Below are 16,368 nucleotides of genomic sequence, written 5' to 3' on the forward strand. Positions count from 1 at the left end.
CTTTTGTTTTTTTTAAAATTATGGTACATCTTTACCACTAGTGAATTCTGAACGCTACACAAAAATCCTTCTTTTCTACACTGTTGGAGTCACAAACCTAAAGGATACTTAGATTGGTACTAATATTAGGTAAAAGGTGCTTATTAATTAATTGATCAACAATTCAAAAGCCTCTGAGAGGATGATACTTTTGGAAAAAGACAGAAAGACTCTTAGGAAAATTCTAGGCAGAAAAGTCCATGGCATGTTCATATTTCCACGACTTCAGAAACAAATATGAGGCATTTCAAAGGTTTATCCTATTTACTTCTAGAAATGCTGCCACAGACATATAAATCTAAATAGATTTATAGAAATTATACACGATTATACGTATATATAGTTATATATGTGCGTATACATATAGTTTTATATAATCTCATTTCTATAGTAAGACTTCAAGACTAACTAAAATCTAAGGAATCATTTCACTGTGAGCACAGTGGAGTCCGATAGAACTAGCAATATAGTTTTAATGTTAATTTGCTTAAATAGGTCTGCAATTTCTTAATGCAAAATTAGTATTCAATGGAAAGATCTGCTGAGTCAATTTTATTTCCTATTATTTAGACTGTTGTCCCTCTCTTACAAAAGACATCAAATTATTTCTTAAATATGCTTTTACATGTACTAATACTGTGAGACAGCAAGGTCAGTGCTTGGTAAAGATTGCATAGTACATCCACTCATGCATTACACACACAATGTGGGCCGCAATTTTACAATATCTGAAATGTATTAGAGTATTCAGGATTCTTTCAATTACTTGAGAATGGAGAACATCTGAAAGATGTCATGCAAAACAGGATACCTGTACCAGAGAGGACAACTTGAACTAGAACAATAAGCTATAGTTCTCCCAGTCTGGATCCAATAAGTTCTTCCAGAATATTGGTGCTTCTAGCATTTTGGTGCATCTTCTATCAATGCATTGGATCACTTTAGTTATTACTTACAATTTTATTGATGTTTAATTGAAAGGCTCAAGAGCTTTTTGCAGCTTTTAACACATCAGTCTTAAACAGATGCTGTCCCAAGGTGCAGATCAGTCCTTGATGCTGAAAGAGTGGCCTCATTTTCAGAGGTGCTACTGAAAGGCTTAAATACTAACGTTATCACCTATATCACTGACATATGGTCTAGTCTAGCAGCCCTGTGCTACTTTCAAGGTTTGTGGCCATCAATGCTGATGGCACCAACAAGAAGCTGTAAAATAAAAAGTAACGGCGGGTTGAGTCAACGAGACAACCTGAACTGGTGGTGTTGGCTGCCAGCTGTTCCAAGGAAGCAGAAGAGAGCTGAGCACCTTGGCTATCACTAGTGATACACCAAAGTACTATTCTTCAGAGAAAATTGTAAAAAATATTTTGCAAATAAAAGCCTCCAAAACAATTTGAATTCTCTGCCCCATTCCAAAGTCACTTATATTTCAAAGCTGGGGATGATGCACAACTCACCTCCTTCCACTTCATTTCATCCTGAAAGTTGACAACTATTTTGACGTGCCTGCCTCCCTCTTTCCGTGCAGACCCATCCCCAGTGTCATCTAACAGCATGTCTGTGAACAGAAAACATCAACCGCTTCACAGCTGTGTCTTAATAACAACGAAGACTATTCTGATTTACACCAACTTGTCTATTGTAGTCAAACACAACATACCTGGGCTTCGCACGCCCAGAAGTAACAACATAAGAACCAGTTTACTGACTTCCCTACCAAATATCAGTATCGCTCTTAAAAAGTGAATGTCATTGAAAATTATTAGCTGGTTACTCTGTATTTTCCTTCCTACGATATATCCCCTGGCAAATGTACACCATTAAATGGCTTTAAACACGACTCTTCACAGCTGAGGTCATAATTGGACAACTCCGATCCAGGGCGTAGCAGACTTATGACGACATTTTAAAAGAAGGCTTTGTGCCAGCTCCTGACATATTTCCACACCTCAACTGTTAATAATTTTCATGCTTTCATTTTTCCACGGCTAACCAAACCAAACCAAACCTTCCCAAGTGCAGGACAAAACCTGCCCACCGCCTTTCTCATTAAACTCACCGAGACTGGTTGACTCCGTGAGGTTCAAACTGTGTTGAGAGAGACCCACTGAATGTCTCGGAGAGGATGAAATGGAAACCTGAGACTGAGCTCTGCTGCAGCTGCCGTGGTTTTCGGATTTCAGCCGATCGTTTTCTGCTTTTAATTTTTCAATCTCACTCTTGAAAAGACAAGCCAGGAGTTAGAAGGCACAGTGAAAACGTACACTTAAAAGAGAGCAACATAAGTAACTGAAGAATAAATAGTAGTCTAGCAGAAATTCCATTTTTGTATTACTTCAAATTACTTTAATAAATTAATTATTTTAATTATTGCAAAGTCCCTTCCACAAAACCTTTCAAAGTATCTTAGAAAAACATAAATATGTGGGAATTCACTGATCACTGAAATGCAGCTACTTTAAAGCAGAGAGCAAGGGAATATCTTAAGAGGTTGATGACAGTCAACAAAATTATCCCCCCATAATGTTTCTAGGGTTGAAACAGTTACAGCTGCAGAGTTGAGGGCAGCAGACTTTACACATTCAAGCTGACTTCTAATGAAGGTACAAGGCTTAACGCTGGCACAAAACTAGACCCAACTTCTAATAAGCATTCAAAAACTTCTGATTTACCTTCTTTCCATTCTTTACTGTATGGCAGGTTGGCCAACCTTTAACACACCAACACAGGCTGCAGTATTTGGGGTGGTTATCTCTTACCTGCATTCTGTTCATCGCCTCCCGAAGCTGGTCGAGCTGATGAGCGGAGCTAAGGGCTTCCAGACGAATATCCGTCAATTTCATCTCCTTATCTCTCAGCTCATTTCGTAACTGCATGACCGTTTCAGCTTCACTGTCAGTGCATTCAGAAATACTGCAGAAGATGGAAAACCAGACATTGAACGAGACCATTTGTCACTTTTCAGGTGGTGCTTCCCCAGCACTTACTAGCAAAGGAGGGATAAAACCCTTTTATTCTGCAGGAGGCAGGCAACAGTTTGGGGTTGCCGAATTAGTGATACCATAAATCAGATATTAAATAGGTCATGGAAACATTAGAGAGTAGTGAAATCAGCATATCTGAACAGAATTCTGGAAATCAAATATCTGGATAGTCCTCATTTTCTTTCATGGTAGTTGCCATAAAGGAAAACTTCTAAAGCCAAACTCTAAATACATTAAGGGGGTGCAGGCAGTAACAGCAGTTGGTTGGAGATTGATGAGTTTACAGACAGATTTAAAGCTCACCAGGTGTGCACAGCTGGGTTTCCCTGAACTGTTCTGGAGGGCTTTGGAACTCTACACCTATTCAAGCGTGATAAATTCCTGCTCACTTTAAAGCACTCATGCTTTAAAAATTTTTGGTGGCATTTTTCTTCCCTCCTCCCACAAAAAGAAAAAAAATCTGGGTGAGTAACATTTCAGCACATTCATAAGTGTATCTATATAAAGATCAACTCCACAGCTGCATGCTTTAAGGGAGATTAATTTTAAACGTCTCTCTCTAAATCAGGTTAATGAGAGATGTTTTCCCCATCAAAAAGCCAATAGGCCAAAATACACAAGTTTTACTTGTGTTCTAGCCTTGCCTCAGTTCCCATATTTACTCTTTTCTCATGTTTAGCCTTTTGGCTTTCATGTCAAGACGAGACGTATGCACACAGCGTTTTGACTGATGACAGATGGGATCATCATTTGACAACTTTCTGGCCTTAGAGTTCTGAAACACAATTTGCCTCCGTCACCAGAAACTCACTGAGTGCGGCTCAAGAGACTGGAGAAGCTTAAAAAAAATTCACGGGGGATTATCTTCTGCTACTAACATTTCATCGCTATTATACGGCTGGAAATTATTGCTATTGTGAAACAAGGGATGGACAAAACTTCACGTTTGGGTACTTACTCCAATGCATTTGTTCTGAAATCAGGCTCAAGCTTTGCATGACATCTACAAGGTCGTAAGGCTGGCTGGTAATTATATATTTCACAATACTGCCTCTTACAACTGTCTGTATTTATCTTACTCAAGTGATGAAACTACTGACAGAATTAACGTAAAATCCGTTCTACAAAGTTTTCCAAGCACATTCTAAATGGGAGTTCAGACTCGAAACAGTGCTGTATGGCTATTATTGAACTTTATTTCACAGGTGGTCAAAATGAAGCCTTGAGATCACCTGTGACCTTCCCATGAACATAAAATGGGTTAAGCATGCATCTACATCTCATTCTCGTGCAAACACAGGCAGAAGGGTATGGTTTGGTCCTACACATGAGCCTACATAACAGCTTGCTACTACTCAAGTTCAGCTCTGTCACTAAACCATGCTTTGATTTCCAGTAAATTCTCACTTTTATCTGAATTTGTCAACTTAATTGGGAACTCATCACGGCAGATTAGCACAATATGCACTGCCTTAGTCAACAGAGAAAACAAAATCCCAGGCTTGGCCTGGATTGTTTCATTAACAGCAAGAGATCCAATTAATTCTGCACTCCAAGGTCGCCCTGGTTATAAATACTCTTCATACTCAATATCTTCTGCTGAGAGAGCACCCTGATGAAATATTAAATTGCACTACAGTAACAATGCAATGATTTTTGGCTTCCTGGACACTAAGACAAAGGTGCTGTGTTGGGAGTCAGCTTAAATATATTTAATTTTCTGTATACATGCATACAAATTTTCTGCCCTCTGCCTGTAGTCCCCTTGGACTATGGAACATTCAAAACTGGCAGGAGTTGAAAGTGTGATTTTTTGCTCATTCTTTTTAATTTTCTATTTAAAAACCAAACAAATCACTTACAGAGAGTTGGAATGGGAAGCTCTCAGTAATGGCGTTGAAACAGTGGTGTTATGGTGTGGTAGCTTTGGTGAAGAAGGTAACGAAGAATCAGTCATCTCCTCAATATCTGAATGAGAAGATGCTGACTTGGGAGATTTCTTTTTACCAAACGCTTGCTTGAAGGAGCTGCGTAACTGAAAAAAACAAGACCACAACAGTAGGCACATCATTAAGAATGAAAGCAGGCAGAAAAAGCCGCAGAGTAAAAACTCTAACATGCAAATACTCCAAACCATACAGCCAAACTCACATATTTTAATACGAGTAAAAAACGAATTAAAAAGCTTTTTTTTTTTTCCTTAACTATTTTATGAGATTAATAAGGTCAATGGGATTGGATATCAACGCTTCCTATTTTTAAGATAACTATTTTACAGCAAATTCCGTTCAGTGCAAGAAGCGATGTTGTAGCAACTTGCAGCTTTAACGTAACGTGGCTCAGCCAAGGTTAATGGTGCTGACATGGTTAGTCATGTAAATGGACGGGTTAGCTTTGGATCTCGTAGTTTAAAGTAGTTCTTCCTTACCTCATTGACCTGCCGGAGGAAGTGCAAGCAAAAGGAAGTGGAGGAAGGAAAAAAGACATGTTTTAACAGATAAGGCCAGTGATAAGGAAAGCTTTGGATTCCTAAGACAAACATCACCAATAATCAACAAAGACCAACAGTTACTTTAAAACCGGAACCCTGTATTTTCCAGAACCAGGTGTTTCAAACAACATAAGGTCATTTTTGCACTACTTGAGGGAGACGCCAGACCCAAATCTCTTAACTGCTTTAATTACATTTTCTCCTTGGCTCGGACAGAATGTTTTGGCTCACAGCCAAGTTAATACTGTGTTTTTCCTTGCGGGAACAGGTATTTCAACCAGGTGGAAAGACTGAATGTTCTCTACCTAACAGCAGCTAAAATAACCGCTGTTAACGTGACCGCCATTTTCCAAACAACCAAAAGAATACATATTCATGTGATTAAACTGATGTTATCCCAAAGTTACATCTTAACAGTTAGCATTCAAGAAGTGTTTGGACAACACTGTTAGACATATAGTTTAACTTTTAAGTTGCCCTGTACCGAGTCACTCCCTTCCAACTCAGGATATTCTATGAACACCGTTTAACGCTATCGCAAATTACATGTTGTAAACAAGCTGGCTTAATATGAGCTGAAAGTTATTTTTAAACTAGACAAAGACTCCTACAGTGAGAAATGTTGAAAATCTGATGTTTCAGCTCTGAATTGACACCTGCATTGTTTCCATTTATAACAAAAAGATCTTGGATGAGGACTTCCTCGGTATTCGGGAATAAACAATGTGTGATTCAGACTCAACTTACAAATTTTTCTCAGTAAATTACTGGTTTAATTTCCAGTCTTCATTTTGCAGCAAGGATGTACTCATTTTTAATAACAACATCAAAATACTATCCTGTTTTTTTCTACTTTATGAAAACTTCATTTCTCTTTGAAATAAGGGCATTTTTCCTTAACCTTGTTTAAAAATAGTAATCTGATGAATGAGAACTGTAGGCTGATGTAAGATAATATTTACCAGGTTACAATAACAAAGAGTAGAAGCTAAAGCAGAAAATTAAGAAGTATTTTATCTGAACTAAGGCTTAATGATTACAAAAGGTTTGTCTCACAAATTAAGAGTCGTTGGCAATTTAAAAGTTACAGCAATTTACTTTGTCTATAGCTAATGTATAACCCAGCACAAGAAGGATTTGGAGATGACATTATTTCCATTCAGCCAGTTATTTAAGGGGCAGAGTGGAAATACTTTTGTTATGAAGAAGCTGGCAAGATATCAAAACCACGGGGATAAAAGAGAAATAAAAGCAAGAACCTGCTCAGGAAGTTGTTTCTTACAGTTCAGGAGTTTCATAAACATTTCTGAGAGGATATTGTGCAAATATAAATCAAGCTTTTACCAGGTGAAACCACGTTTTGTATCTATACAGACTTATCTGTACACCCAAAAGGTCCAAGGAGATTTAAATTCAGCGGGAAGGAAGGGGTGGATTGTTTTACTGGCTACGATAAAGGATCTAGGGACTTTAGTCCAAACTACAATCAGACTAGGTCACTAAGGCACTTATGGTCTAATTGAAAATGGAGTTTAATATAATGTACCTTTCCTCCAGTACAGGGTACCTTGTACACAGTATATGATGAGCAAAGAAGGAAAAATGGGAAATGACAGGTAAGTATTCCAAAATCTTGCAAAATAAAGGTCCAGCACAATAAATGTTTAAAAATTGGTGGCTTTTTGTTGTAGAACTCAAGGGTAACATTCAAAACAGAGTTCTTTAAGTGCTTAACGCGTTCACTTAAAAGAAAGACCTATGAGCCAAAAGAAAAAAAGTAAGAATGATCTTTCATTGTCGATTTGTTTTACTTTAATGACAGACGGTGCGTTTTCCCTAAGGGGTTGGACATCATATTACTTTTAGCCAGACTTGATCTTTGACAGCTATTTCTAATTTAAGACTGGCCTTTTGGCTGTTAAGCTAAAATTCAATCCTAGGCAGAGTCAACACAAGCATATACATCACTTAGGACTCAATTAAGCCTTCAAAAGAGAGTTTACACAGGATTTAAACCACGCATAGTCCTTGTGCTGACCTGTCGTGTGAGGGGAGGAAGGAGGAGCTGAGCAGCTCAATTTCACCGTGCGTGTTCTGACAATTTTATATAAAACCCACGCAATCTGTTAAAAAACACTCACCCAGTTCTTCCTCTTCTTTTTCTTCGAATCGCTTTCGATGTTGCTGCCCACGCTGGAGTGACTGGTAGCGCTGTTGATACTGGAGACGCTGTCTGACGAGTGTTGCCTTCGGATCCGCAGGTCTGCGGGTTGAGCAGCTCCAGGTCCTGAATACCGGCAGAGAACATGTCAAAATTAAGTAAGAAATTGGATATAAGTGTAAACTATGGGCATGAGCAAGAAAAGTGAGATAAGACAGGATTGCGTTTGGACTCTACATTAGGAATTGCTGAAAATGCCAAAGAAACTAAAGCGCCTGACAGCTCTGAAATGGGTGAATTCAGATTGGATACTAGGAAAAATTTCTTCATGGAAAGGGTTGTGAAACACTGGAACAGGCTGCCCAGGGAAGTGGTGGAGTCACCATCCCTGGAAAGGTTTAAACGATGAGGTTCTCAGGGACATGGTTTAGTGCTAGAGTTAGGTTATGGTTGGACTTGATGGACTCTTCCAACCAAAATGATTCTATGAACTACTAAATGCTTATAATAAATTTAATGAGTCCACACAGAAGGTGGAAGAGCTTTGTTAAAATGCCTTCTCACGTACCCAACACACTCATTTACTTCTATAGAACATATCGCACTATTAACACAGATCTGATTTCAAATCCCCACGATACCAAAACAAGCACCTAGAGCATGGCCAAGAGACAAAGCTCATCCCTGATGGTTACATCAGCTATTACCAAGCGGACTAAAGTCTCATGGGCACCCCATGGTTGCTATACGTGGCGTTTGCTTCTCACCTTTGCAGTTGAGCTCAGGTGTGTTGATGACTCCGTTGATGGCAGCCTGGGCAGCAGCATTTTGCTTCTTCAGAAGTTCAATTGTCTTCCTTAACTCGTTCAGTTCTGAGTCCTTGAATAAGAACAAAAAAAAGTGGTGATACACAAGAAAATGCAGATGGTATTGAACCGCTCCAAAGGAGCCACCTTTCAATCTAAGCATTTGTAGTAGAGAATTTATGGAATATATATGTACAAGGAGACGAAAATGTGGTTTGGTATACCTGGGAAAATCTGGCCTCAATATGTTGCAAAATGGTTTTGTTATTATTATAAAAAATATGTACATGCTCTGTAATACGAAAATAATGTGCATTCAAGTACACTGTCCAAAAATCCAATATTATCTGTCTTGCAAGGATTCTTCTTGGTGTTTCTCTTGAAAGTGCATGCATGTGGATTCATTGGGAAGAAATTAGTTACAAAAATCTGCAATATTGAAGGCTTGTGTCCAAAGCAACAATTTATTGGAGTAACCTGATTAGTTGCCACAACATCCCAGTGAGAAAAATCAGTATTTTATAAAAGGTTTTATAAATCTTGCTCTGTCACCACAACTGAGGAAACGAAGGCAAATTGTGTTATTTTCTTCCCCCTCAACTACATAAGGAGCACAAGCAACAATGTTGGAAACTGAAGTTAAGAGTTCCCCACGTATTTTTCAAGCTTGCCTTTTGTTCTGCTGTCATGGTCAGGCTCTGCAGTCTGATGGTCATGTTCCCCAGGCTCTGCTCAAATGCTGCCACCAGGTGAGCCTGAAAGTTCAACCATACAGAAAACAGTTTGTTTCCCCTCCCAAAACATGAATAGTTCTACACGTATTTAAATGAACCATCTCCTGCATTGCATCGTTTGTTGTGTAAACGATACAGAGAAAATAACACTGATTAGAAAAGGTCAAATGAGTACAGCATACATTGTGAAAATATTCGCAAATTACCAGGAACAATTTAATTGTGGAAAATTAGAAATGCCAACGGTAACAGACCAATTTCAGAATTCTAGAAAATGACAGCCCTTTCATGTACAGCTACCACGAGCAGCGCCCTGCGAAATGATGCAGTTAAACTCTGCCCTGCTTGGCAGCAGCTGCTCCCAACAGCTTTAGAAAACAGATACAGGAGTAACGCTGTGACCTGGGACATCAGTGGGACATTTTCTGGAGGTGGCTTCTCACTCAGCTGCTACATCCACTTCTTTGATACCACAATTGCAATAGCCAGGACACTCATTTCACATCTATTCTAACAGAGCAGAAAGGTGGGATTTTTTTCCAGTTTGAAATTCTCATTTATTCAGTAGAACGTGCAATCCTGCAATACTGTGGCTTTTAAAGGGAATGCACCTTGTCACCTGAAAGTATGTCCTTGGTTATCTAGCCATGTCCCCAAGCTATTGCAAGCGATGACATGTAAAGACCTCCTATCACGAAATACAGAGAGATTCTAAACATCTCCTGCTGCTCATTTTTGAAATCAATCTTTGACTTTTTATGTGGGACATCGTTAACATGTAAAAGGTGACTCAATGACTTCTCCAACACTGGAGTGCATCTTGCTTGCAACCAAGGTCTATGTGCTAAATATCACCCAAAACTTCCTGGTGCTTGGCCAATTACCCTTTTTTCTTTTCCTATGAAGCACTGAGAACTCATTGTCGATTATATTAAGGCCATCAGCTAAGAACTGAACATTACTGAGAAGTAAAAGGAAGGAAAAGTAGATTGAAAAGATGGAAAGGAACTTGACAAATGGTGCCACTGTTTTATACATATACATGCGTATGTATGTACACAAATAACTGGACACAGGCATAGTTCAATATATATTTCCCTCATTAGCCACAATAATCTACACTAACCATAGAAAATAACATTTTATTTCTCTATTAAAAATAATTCTATGCGCACACCAACAAGAAGAATTGTGCGAAATCCTTCCAAGCGGAAAAGGACATTCGCCTAAATATATACAGAATAGCAAAATCCTTCACAGTGCTATTCCAGACGTATTAATCAGCAGTACACAGCTGACTTATCCTAAATAACTGTTCTCACATTCGCAATGAAAACAAACACGAGCACTACAATAACACGGAGATGTGCATCTCTCATTCCCATCAGCCCCTATGAAAATAAGCAAAGCCGAGACTGTGAGAAAATAGCAAAAAAGTAATTTAAATCCTCACACTACACACGTTTGAAAACCTAAATATTTGTTTTAAAAACACAGTCTGCAAAGTTTCTGTTGGGGAGGATGAACAGGGAACAACAAAAGTGATATCCAAGAATCCTCAGTGATACTTTGCAAAAGCAAAAAATAAACAGGCAAGTGGGACCACATGGATTAATAATGGGATACAAACCCTTATGCTTTGACCTTAATAAAAAGTTGCTTTCAAAATTGGATCAGGCACCTTGTAATTATTCCTATCTGGAAACTGTACAGTCCGCTACAGAAAACAGTTATCCTCCCTTCATAGTTGGAGCAGAACCTTTTCAAAATTCTTGCCCCTGATGGCTTGAGAAGCATCAAATCTTCAGAGTGTACACAGGAAAATTCAGGGGGGAACTATAAATAACGAGATTAATTAAAATTGCGTAAGTTAAATTGCATTTAAAAAAACCCCTGAAACTCTTGTGTCAAGGAAACATCCATAAAGCAGCGTCTCAACAGCACTTATTAGTCTTGATATTTTTGGGAACGAACCTGGCTTTTTACATGGAAAGAGTATGTTCTCTTGAAAAGAGGCAGCTAAAGACCAAACTATAGTACTAGAGCAGCTATAGCACCACCTCTGCAGTGGACTGTAGCTGTTTTATTGACAAATAAGGGACACGTCCAAGTCTAAGAAGTTGAAATAGCATGAATAAAAAAAGCCCCAAGTTTTAGTTAAGTGAACAAAGGAAAAATGGAATACCAGCAAAATAATAATTTATTCTAATAGTTTTGAGAGACAAAAAAGAAAAACCACAAACAAACAAAAAATCAAAAAAAAACCTAAATGCCCCCCAAATAAAAAATGTACAGGAGCAGCATCTGTTGAAAACTATTCTCTGCAAAGACAGTAGCAGCGACCGCACTCGAATTCCTCAGTAAATTAATGGAAGCTGGGGCAGGCACAGCATGTGCTATTCATTGATCTTGCACACAGGCTACGACTGTGTTGAGTAAGTCTGATGAATGCGAACCTTGAGTGAAGAAGAACATAACAAAGCTAAGCCAGAGCTGGATGAGTTGCAGAACCAACAAGTTATCTGATGGACGCAAGCTGGGTTATTTAATAATCTGATGATTAAAAACAAAAATGTATGCAAGACTCTGTTCCTTTCTTACATACAAAAGATACTTCTGGATGCAAGCCAGCTCAGGTATCCAGTCAGATGAAAGCTGCCTTTACTGTGCCAAGTTTGGTATTCCCCCCATTCGGAGAGCTGATGGATGGACAGGAATATCCTCTCCAGTAGCATGCGTTCGGATGTTTATTCATTCCCACAAACTAGGATGTTAGTATGATATGATCTAATGACTATTCATCTGTAGCTTATTTACCCTAGAATTGCTTATTTTTCTAGCAAGCTTCTGTTTTGCAGATTTCTGCAGCACAGAACACATAAATAAACTTGCTCAGGGTCACGCACAGCACTGCTTCGACATCTCCTGGCTTCCAAATATATATATATATACATATATTTTTCCCCCAAGTGTTTTACATTACTTATTCAAATTCCTCAGAGGAAACAAGCAGAAGTATTGCTCATACTGGTAAAAATCAGGGATGTCCACTCCATAAATAAGTTCTCAGAGCCCTTCATGCCACTGTTACCTGTCATCAGCCCACATCTTTATGCAGTAGCAAAGCATAATGCATTTCAATCCACGTTTCCACCGATTTCTATTCCTACCGATTATAACCTTCATCTGTACCTCACCCCCCCCGAATGACAAAACAAGACACTATTTATAAAAAAAGACACTGTCTTCAACAATTTCCACAAGATCTGAAGACGGTTTGTATATGTATAAAGCCAAATTAATATTATGATTCAGCATTTAAAGAACGACATAAGACAATTCAGTAGGACAGAGGATGTTATTTTTGGGAAGGTCCCACATGCATGTAGTTATTTTTTTAAACACATAGGCCATGCAAAACAAATGTTACACACATGAAATCTTTCTGTCACTCATTAAAAACTGAGGTGGTAATGGGTACGTTAAATGTATTCCCTGTTAGTGTTTGTTCTCAGAGTTGTACTCACATTGGCAGTCAACTGAGTTGTCAGAGCTGACACTTTTTCTTGGGATGCATCCAACTCTCTTCGTAGCTTGCGAATCTATATATTTTAAGAGAGCACTTTACTGCACCATGATACGGAGAAATGAAATAGCAAGACGCAAAATGCGGTGTCTTGACAGAACATTGATGCCCGTCAAACACGATGTGCTCTTACCTCTGACTGGCACTTCTCTTCAGGCTATAAAATAAAAACAGAGGAAAACACATGAAGGGCTTGTTTCTAACCCAAGTTATTAGCTGATGTATATGGTAGGGAGTTACTCTACCATCCTTATGTAAACCGTTCCACTACCAGCCACCATGAAAATTACACCCAAGAACACATAAAACTGAGCTTAGAGAGCAGCTGCTGAGTACTTCCCTTGTGGCTCCTGGGGTTATGGACAGCAGCCCAGAGGAAAAGGTCTGTTTTCCATCCTTCCAATAGGTTTTATCCATTTTGGCTTCATCGGGACCTTGCTTGAGGCAAGGTCAACAATGAAAGGTGGCATTTTCAATTTATTATCAAGGTCCTAAGGCCATGTTACACATGTAGCTTCTTAAAAGCGAAACACGTATGTGAAATAACACTAAATAACACTATGCTGGTTTGACAGACTCCTCAGACAATTACACATGATCTGCCAAGAGCAAGTTCTTCCATACACTCTTGTATCACATATGCTTGTTTCAACCATAGACGTGTGATAAGCGTGAAGATGCAGTGCACTTGCACAACACTTTGAAATTAAAGATCCCATCCAATTAACACGTTTCAGAAGTAATTACTATCCATTGCTTGTTTTTTTAAAGGGCTGTGCTTTAAGAACCCCACAAAATCGTGATCATAGCATTCCAGGAATACACGACCCACCTTTAATCTGGGTAACTGGGATATTGACAACACCCCCTCCCAGGACAGCACAGGTGTGGTCTTAACTTGAAAGATCTTCCATAGCATATATTCAAATGGAAAACCCTTCCTGAGACTATTAGAAGAAAATAAGCAAATGCAAACTGCATTTAAAAAAAACCCTGTATTTTGAAACTCCAGTAAAAGTCTTATTTTAGGATCAGATAACCTAAATTAACACATACTTTTGGAGAAAATATTACTGGCATAGTGAACAAATGGCTTCTTTAGAATCATTAAAATCACAGAATGTGAGGTTGAAAATCTGTGCACTAAAAAACCTACTCAAACTTCTTCAGTAGCAACTCATTAACACGAGGCTGGAATGACTTCATTCAGCAAATTCTGAAGTGCTTTAGGTAATGAAGTTCAAATCTCCTCAGATCTGCCGAGGTCCTTTGTAGCAAAACTTATTTAGCGTAGTTGTACAATACTGACTCAAAAAATAAACTGCTGCTTTTAGGCCATTAATGTCTGCGCTTAATGAGGATACTGCTAAATATCCACAGACATCTTTATAAATGTAAACATTTCTTTCATAGCTGGCACTCCGAACATAATCAAATGAAAAGCACTTTTTTTTTTCCTTATCGTTGAATGGCAAAAATCTTTAGTACAGTAAGACCAGTCAATTCAATAATTTTGATCAGTAATCCCAAATTGTTCATGTCATTATACTCACCGTCGAATAAATAGATGATGTACTGGATACCAAAGACAGAGAAGAACCATGCACTAAAGGAAAGAAAAGAAACACAATTAATATAAATACAGCAACCACACAGTGGAATCATCACAAATCACCCACTACCAATGACCAACCTACTGAATAAATACTTTCACAAATTCCATTATCCATCATAAACTTCATTACATTATTGCATCAATAATGTACAGGTTGAAGACTACATGGCCAGGTGATACAATCCATAAACTTTGAGTTGGTAAAGCTCTTTTAACAATTTAAGCATACTGGGTTTTGGGGAGATGCAGCTGTATCTTCCTTCTTCTGGCTGCAAGGAGATGTATGATGGGCACTGAGGAGCTGAACATTTCCTATTTCTGCAGGGGTTTTTGTCTTTCTTTAAAGCAATTGTATTTCTTTAACAAGGCAAGGTTTGTTCTCTCACAGGAAAATAACCAGACCTACAAAACCTTGTATGGAAAGAAGAATTCAAGTCAAACAGTTTTTGCATTTAAATATTCATCCAGTAGGAGAAATACATACACACTGATTCTCAAGTTTGTTACCATCACCGTGGTGTTAGGATTTACATATACATAATTTTATTTTTGCTTATGCTATTAAAAAAACACAACAACCTATCTGAAGCTACTCTTTCTGCTACTGAAACATGCAAATTTATGTTCCCTTTATTTTTATTTTTAGAAACAAAATGCACTTAACTGAAACTTTCATTCGGGTAATTTCATATAAATCATATTAAATTGTATCAAATCACTTCTTTGATCTAAATCCTCCAGCCAAAAGAAAAAGTTTAGAAAAGCTGCCATTTTGCTCTAGTTACCTACTGAAATTCTCCTACATTCATAATAAATGGTCTCTGCTTTCCCATTGACATTATATCCTAAGGCAAGGCTGGAAAGAGAAGTAAACAAAGTCTAAGTTGGCTTCTGGTGGAATTTAAGAGAATTTAAAAAACCCACAAGAAAGTCTAAAAAACCCCTCACACCCATTTGCTTTTTCTAGTTAATCATATTTTCAATTAAAATGATCTTTATAGGTAGATGTTAAAGACTGTACTGCATTAAGAACATAAAAATAACGAGCGTGAGTCAGAGCCAGGGTCTGTGTAATCGTGCGCTCCATCTCTGGCTGCAGCCTCAGCCCGTGTTTAGGGAGAAGGATGCAAGGAGGAGAAAGACACCCCGTGGTTTTTGCCCAGGTACAACCTTTGCATCTTCTGGGAATGAGCAGAGATGGCAATTCCTGAAATATAATTATTTACAGTTGTTTTAGACCTGCTGCTGAATCAGTCAGTGAGTTCCTTGACTGTCTCCACACCCCTGTGATATGGGAAGTAATGGATAAACATCTTCTTTGTAATGCACTAGATTATATATTATCCCCTCCCTTCAGTCACTATTTTTCTAAGCTGAAGACTCCTAAACTATTTTAACTTTCTTCATACCACAGATGTTAGGCACCTAAGATCTCCTTGTCGCTTTTCTTCTTACCTGCATTTTACCCTCAGGTTCACCTTTTTTTAAGACAGAAAGCCAGAGAATACAATATTATTTTCTGGTTTGTCTCTCTATATTCTTTTGTTCAATTTTTTCTAATAGAAATGTACTGAAGAAAGCAACCGTAAAAACCAGCCAGAGAAGAACCAGATCCTGCAATGGACTGGGACACAGGCATTTCTGAATCAGCATTAACTCGGATTTTTTAAGATCACATTGGGACTTCAAAAGGAGGAAAGAAGACTCAAAATGCAATAAGTGAAAGCACATGTAACTCTGGGCATCATACTCCTGCTTTATAATACGTCACAATTGCATCATTTGAGTGTGTGTTTCATTTGAGACGTCTAGTTTCAATGACAACTAAGGAGTTAATATTTTTGCCTAATTTCTTTTTGAAGTATCTGCAGATGGCTACTTTTAGGCTATTTAATTAGGAGCCTGAAGGCAGTTATGTTCTTGATGCAATTGCTGTTTTTTGTAGTTAACGT

At 38.2% G+C, this 16,368-nt stretch overlaps 1 protein-coding gene across 4 annotated transcripts in view; it reads right to left on the bottom strand.

The window, feature by feature from the left end:
- NAV2 (neuron navigator 2) overlaps window positions 1-16,368 on the bottom strand; it is a gene marked incomplete at both ends in the record, with an annotated part of 363,557 nt that overhangs the window by 12,499 nt on the left and 334,690 nt on the right. For 2 of the 4 annotated variants that reach the window (XM_080345862.1, XM_080345861.1), the window contains 11 exons: window positions 1,497-1,597; window positions 2,099-2,258; window positions 2,799-2,952; window positions 4,886-5,058; window positions 5,452-5,460; window positions 7,656-7,801; window positions 8,443-8,554; window positions 9,153-9,236; window positions 12,743-12,817; window positions 12,935-12,958; window positions 14,355-14,407. In XM_080345862.1, the coding sequence (XP_080201988.1) occupies window positions 1,497-1,597; window positions 2,099-2,258; window positions 2,799-2,952; window positions 4,886-5,058; window positions 5,452-5,460; window positions 7,656-7,801; window positions 8,443-8,554; window positions 9,153-9,236; window positions 12,743-12,817; window positions 12,935-12,958; window positions 14,355-14,407 (1,091 nt within the window). The remainder of the gene's footprint in view (window positions 1-1,496; window positions 1,598-2,098; window positions 2,259-2,798; window positions 2,953-4,885; window positions 5,059-5,451; window positions 5,461-7,655; window positions 7,802-8,442; window positions 8,555-9,152; window positions 9,237-12,742; window positions 12,818-12,934; window positions 12,959-14,354; window positions 14,408-16,368) is intronic. The other 2 variants (XM_080345864.1, XM_080345863.1) reach the window with 1 other exon arrangement.

Source organism: Nesoenas mayeri (genome assembly GCF_963082525.1).
Source record: "Nesoenas mayeri genome assembly, chromosome: 5".
NCBI lineage: Eukaryota > Metazoa > Chordata > Aves > Columbiformes > Columbidae > Nesoenas > Nesoenas mayeri.